The 6,000-nt window shown below is 44.8% G+C and overlaps 1 protein-coding gene across 1 annotated transcript; it reads left to right on the top strand.

Moving 5' to 3' along the window:
* Window positions 1-4,039: 4,039 nt before the first annotated feature.
* LOC121140905 (transcription initiation factor TFIID subunit 7-like) lies at window positions 4,040-5,646 on the top strand. The gene is given in 2 exon segments (XM_040747556.1): window positions 4,040-4,578; window positions 4,581-5,646. Coding segments are annotated over 2 exon segments (1,026 nt in total). The 5' UTR covers window positions 4,040-4,218; the 3' UTR covers window positions 5,247-5,646.
* The last annotated feature ends 354 nt before the right edge of the window (window positions 5,647-6,000 follow it).

Consider the following 6,000-nt stretch of genomic DNA (forward strand, 5'->3'; position numbering starts at 1 on the left):
TTTGGCTGTGTTCAGTGAATATCCCTGGGAAGCCTGCTTTTTTTTTGGTGGGAGAGTGCAGAGGAGAAGTTGATTTAGAAAGAGCAGAGGTTGGGGGAGGAACTGGGAAGACTGGAATACAATGTATGAGAGAAGAACAAAAAAGTTTTTAAAAAAGTAATAAAAATTCAGAACCAAAACAAACAAAAAAACTGTAGGCAAGACTCTAGGACATTGTCTAGAGATTCATGGAGGGGGCCCAGCCCATTGTGGGTGGGGTCATCCCTGGGCTGGTGGTCCTGAGTTCTATAAGAAAGCAGGCTGAGTAAGCCATGAGGAGCAAGCCAGTAAACAACATCCTCTGTGGTTGTGCATCAGCTCCTGCCTCCAGGTTCCTGCCCTGTGTGACTTCCTGTCCTGACTTCCTCCAGTGATGAAGAGCAAAGTGGAAGCGGAAATCATAAACCCTTCCCTCCCTAGTTTGCTTTTGGTCATGGTGTTTTGTTGCAGCAATAATAACCCTAAGACTGGGAGGAATTCCTTGTCAGTCCTCTGTGATCTTCTGCAAGTTGTTTCTCTTTCCTACCCAGGTTTGCATTTCTCCATTTGGAGTGGGGTTAGCTCAAAACAGGGATCAGGGCTAGTCTCTGGTGTGCTGTAGCACTGTTCAGCCTGGCTCTGGATGTAGCTTCTATTACTGTCTCTCCCTTAGTCACACTCAGCTACTGAGGTGCTGGGCAGCAACACTTCCTGGTGACTTTTGCATTAATCTTATACAACACTAACTCTGTAAGCTTTTGTATAGCTTATAAAGTTCAGATACATAGAAATATGTACTTCTGAAAATCATAGATGGGTAAGACATCATTTAAAAATAGTTTTTAATGCAAAATCTGTCTTTTAAGCTAATCAGAGGATGTAACTAAGAGCAGAACAGTAGCTTCAGGGTGTCAGAGAGATGGGACAGATCTACGGGTGCAGACTGACTTACACTCTCTCAGGTCCCCAACAGACAAAATATACAAAGCACACAATTTATTGTTATTATTTTAGTTTTTTGAGACAGGAATTTTTGTGTAACCTTGGCTGTCCTGGGAGTAGCTCTGTAGACCGGGCTGGCCTCAGAGATCTGCTTGCCTCTGCCTCCCAAGTGCTGGAATTAAAAGTATGTTCCACCATGCCTGGCTCAACAAATTATTTTTATGTAACTATTCATACTTCTCTAGTTTACCTTTTTGTTTTTCCTTTTCTTTTCTTTCTTTTTTTTGTGGTCTTTTGAGACAGGGTTTCTCTGTGTAGCCTTGGCTATCCTGGAATTCACTCTGTAGACCAGGGCAGCCTCAAACTCACAGAGATCTGTCTGCCTCTGCCTCCTGAGTGCTGGGATCAAAGGAGTGGCCCCACAACTCCAGCTTAGTGCATTCAGTTTTTAAATTATTACTGTGAAGAAGATGGACCCTACCTCTTGTTTCCTTGGTAACACTAGAAAGGTAAGCATCAGCATCACTACACCTTAGGATTTAAATTATTATATAAGAAGGTGGAGTTGTCTGGTATTTATTGGGGCCCATTGTTGGGAACAGAGGGCCTTAAGGGGCCGGTTTATATTTAGATAACATGATGCTGATGTGGATATCTAACATGGACCAAGATAGCTTATTGGATGCTGGGATGGGGGCAGGGGGTGACGCATGCCTTTAATCCCAGTACTTGAGAGGCAGAGACAGATGAATGTCTGAGTTTGAGGCCATCCTGGTCTACAGAGCCAGTTCCAGGACAGCCAGAGCCACACAGAGAAACCCTGTCTCAACACTCACACCCCGCCTATAAATAGTTATTGGAGTTAGGGTATAACTATGAGTCAGCACATAATGGCTGGTACTGAATGTTCAGGGAACCCCAAAGTAAATAGTTGTGTCAATTACTAGATAACACATTGTAGCAGAATGACACTTCCATGTGGGTTCTGCATAAATGTGGTCTTGAAGGCAGAAGCCTGAGCCTTTGTCTTTGCTTACCTGCCTATGTGTATCTGTCTGTAAACCTGTATGCATGCAGCCTGTGTCTGTCTGGATACCTGGCAGCAGCTGCCTGCCTAATGACTACCTGCCTAACAATCTGTGTGCTGGTGAACAAAATATGTCTTATCTGCCTGCAGCTCCTTGATCTATGACACTCTTCCTCTTCTAGCCAGGAGCTGGGACATCACACCTATTCATGAAAAGCTACTACTTCCTCCTGCTCAAGAGATTGGAATCAAAGTTCTGTCTCTAACTCTGGGTAGAGATTTGATTTCCCAATTGACCTAACATTACAACACTCTGTATTACTATCTCCTCAGGAGTTAATCAGTTGTGGATCACCTCAGCTGGCCAGGAGTCAGCCCCAAGAAAGTCTAACTTTATCTACCTGAGTTCCCTTGATCACCCTCCAAGGCTGAAAGTGGGATCCCTAAAGCCCTCTGTACTCAATGCCTAATCTCCCAGACCCCTCTTAATTTTACTCTTACCCCTCACCTCTATCTAGGTGTCCTTTGGTGACGTCTTTTTCACACTATACCTGGCTGGTTTTAAGGACCCTTGGATAGGCCCACCACAGCAGATGACTATACCCAACAGAAAGAAGCCAGGTTGAGCATCATCTAAATCCCTGATGGTGGCTAGGCTTTCCTCTTCAGAGTGGGTGTGATGGCTAGTCTCATATCAATTCAACACAAGTTGGAGTTATCTGGAAGGAGGGAACTTCGATTGAGAAAATGCCTCTGTAAGATCCAGCTATAGGGCATTTTTCTTAATTAGTGATTCATTGGGAAGGGGCCAGCCCATTGTGGATGGTACTGTCCTTAGAGGCTCTGGATCAACCCAAGCAGACACAAGAGGTTCTGCAAAGCAAGACTTCTTACTGAACAGCACTACAGAAGCCTGATCAATCAGGGTGACAGAACAGACTTGGGAGCTGAACTGTGACCCCGAACATTCATTTCAGAAAGTATTTAAACAGAAATCCCACAAATATCCATGCCCAAGTTACAGTTCCATTTTTGGAGCAATCAGGATTTAATAATTAGGGGCTTTCCCTATGTGTTCCATCAGTCAAACAATATAGAAGGTAAGCTTTTCAGTCCAACCAATCAGACTCATTTGTTCTTTCTGTTGTTAGGAACAATCATGATTGTTTATAGAGAACTAGAGATGCATAACGACTATTTCTATGGTTTAAGGAGGAGGTAAGTCAGCCATTGGAAGGTTCTCAGCTCACCTAGGGTTTGGGAACCTGACTTTGTCTCACCCTACAGGTAAAGTGGAGTCTGAAGTCAAAATGACAGTACTTACACAAGGTGCTTTTTGCCTCTTCCCAACAGTGTCATCTCTGGGATGATGGTGTTGGGTTCTATAAGAAAGCAGGTTGTGCAAGTCATGGGGAGCAAGCCAGCAAGCAGCACTCCTCCATGACGTCTGCATCAGCTCCTGCCTCCAGGTTTCTGCCCTGTCTGACTTCATTCAAAGATGCAAAGATGAATAGAAATATGGATGTGTAAGCCAAATAAACTCTTTCCTCCTCAGCTTGCTTTTTGGTCATGGTGTTTTGTCACAGCAATAGAAGCCCTAAAGTGGAAATAGGGCAGAATGTTTAAAGATAGGGGCCTTGACTTGTATCCTTGGCCAAAAGTCCAAAATGTGCTTTGTTTTGTCTTGACTGAAGTCCAGACATGTCAAAAATATTTGAGTCCCTTATTCCTGCTCTGGTTCCTAAATACTTTTAGTATTTTGATTTCTGAAGTTGTGAAACAGGGATAGCAATACCAGCCTTGGGGGCACCTCAAATATCAGCTTTGCTATTTACTCCTTAGAAAAAGTAGAGGTATCTAGGCTTTGTTGAGGCCTATTAATGCAAAGCTACTACTACCTTTTGTTTAAAAGAATGAGTTACCTCTGGGGTTCATGTGGCTTGGGGTGACTGGACACTGTGTTCCTGGGTCTTAGTCACTCAAATTTGAAAGTCCCTGAAAGCTGTGGCTACAACACAATGTTGACTGATTAGAATTTCAATGCCGGCAGTCGGCTCCGCGGCCGCGGGGCTCAGCGTGGCCGCGGCGGGACCTGTGGCTTCTCCCGCCGCGGGGCGACCGGAAGCGCCGCTCCCCGCCGCTGGCTCCGCCAGCGAGTGGCCTTTTGCAGCCGCCGGAGGACGAGCTAAAACTTTTCAGCGCGGTGAGGAGCCACTCGCAAGGAATTAAAGATGAGTAAGAGCAAAGATGACGCGCCTCACGAACTGGAGAGCCAGTTTATTTTACGACTGCCTCCAGAATATGCCTCTACTGTGAGGAGGGCCGTGCAGTCTGGACACGTCAACCTGAAAGACAGGCTCACTATTGAGTTACACCCCGATGGGCGTCACGGCATTGTCAGAGTGGATCGAGTTCCCCTGGCCTCAAAGTTGGTAGATCTGCCTTGTGTCATGGAAAGCTTGAAAACCATTGATAAAAAAACCTTTTATAAGACGGCGGATATCTGTCAGATGCTTGTATCCACAGTGGATGGCGACCTCTACCCTCCTGTGGAGGAGCCAGTTGCCCCCGCAGACCCCAAAGCAAGCAAGAAAAAAAAGATAAGGACAAAGAGAAGAAGTTTGTTTGGAACCATGGAATCACTCTACCTCTAAAGAATGTCAGAAAGAGAAGGTTCCGGAAGACAGCCAAGAAGAAGTACATCGAGTCTCCCGATGTGGAGAAAGAAGTGAAGAGGTTGCTGAGCACTGACGCAGAAGCTGTCAGCACCCGCTGGGAGATAATTGCCGAAGATGAAACAAAGGAGACAGAAAATCAGGGCCTCGATATCTCTTCTCCAGGAATGTCTGGCCACAGGCAGGGCCACGACTCTCTAGAGCACGATGAGCTTCGAGAGATATTCAACGACCTCAGCAGCAGCAGTGAGGATGAGGAGGACGTGAACATCGTCGACACCGAGGAAGATCTGGAGAGACAGCTGCAAGACAAGCTCAACGAGTCCGATGAGCAGCACCAGGGGGACGAAGGAACCAGCCAGCTGGTTATGGGGATTCAGAAACAGATTGACAGCATGAAAGGCAAGCTGCAGGAGACCCAAGACAGGGCGAAGCGCCAGGAGGACCTCATCATGAAGGTAGAGAACCTGGCCCTCAAGAGCAGGTTCCAGGCTGTCCTGGATGAACTCAAACAGAAGGAAGACAGGGAGAAAGAGCAGCTCAGCTCTTTGCAGGAAGAGCTAGAATCACTCCTCGAGAAGTGAGGACGTGCATTTTATTTTCATAGTGAGGTCTCAAAGTTGTTCTCATTCCCTAAAATGCTAGGAGTCGTGTTGAATTTTGTTGTTTTCAGAACTGCTGTGCCAGGTTTTTGTTCTTTAGGAAGTAGGATTGCGTATGTAGGTAAGTTGTTAGTAAGATAGTGAAGAGTGGAGCTCTAATCACTTCACCATAGGTCTTTGTTACCATTTGCCTCTTTTCCAGACGGTTCCATTCCTGTTCTTTGGTGCTAACATTAGTAAGAAACTAGCCTACAGGCAGCGAAGTTAGTTTATTTTTTTAAATTTAATTTAATTTTTTAAAATAGATGTATGCAGTAGCTATCTTATTAGCTACTCAGCAAGTTTCCATGTATAGAAATGTATATTATTGCATAAAGTTGTTTCTTGGACAATAAAAGTTACTAATTTTCAAAAAAAAAAAAAAGAATTTCAATGCCAGTGGAGAGGTTGGAGCCTAGTTAATACAGGACTAAGAAGAGAAAAACCACACCATTTATTACCTCTACATTCACGTGAGGAGTTTTACAAGAAAGTTAACTGCGAAGAAATGACCAAAGTATGACACTTTTATACTTTTTATACAAAATACAGTAGCCTGTAAAATCTGATGGGACAAAGATATCTGGACTAGGGGCAGTAAACGCTAGAGGCATCATGAGAAGATATATGCGAGCCCATAAAAGTAGTCAGAAGACAAGTTATTTATTCAGACCTGGGACAACCCAGAGCTGGTATC

Source organism: Mesocricetus auratus, unplaced genomic scaffold (genome assembly GCF_017639785.1).
Source record: "Mesocricetus auratus isolate SY011 unplaced genomic scaffold, BCM_Maur_2.0 Super-Scaffold_100006, whole genome shotgun sequence".
NCBI classification, from domain to species: domain Eukaryota; kingdom Metazoa; phylum Chordata; class Mammalia; order Rodentia; family Cricetidae; genus Mesocricetus; species Mesocricetus auratus.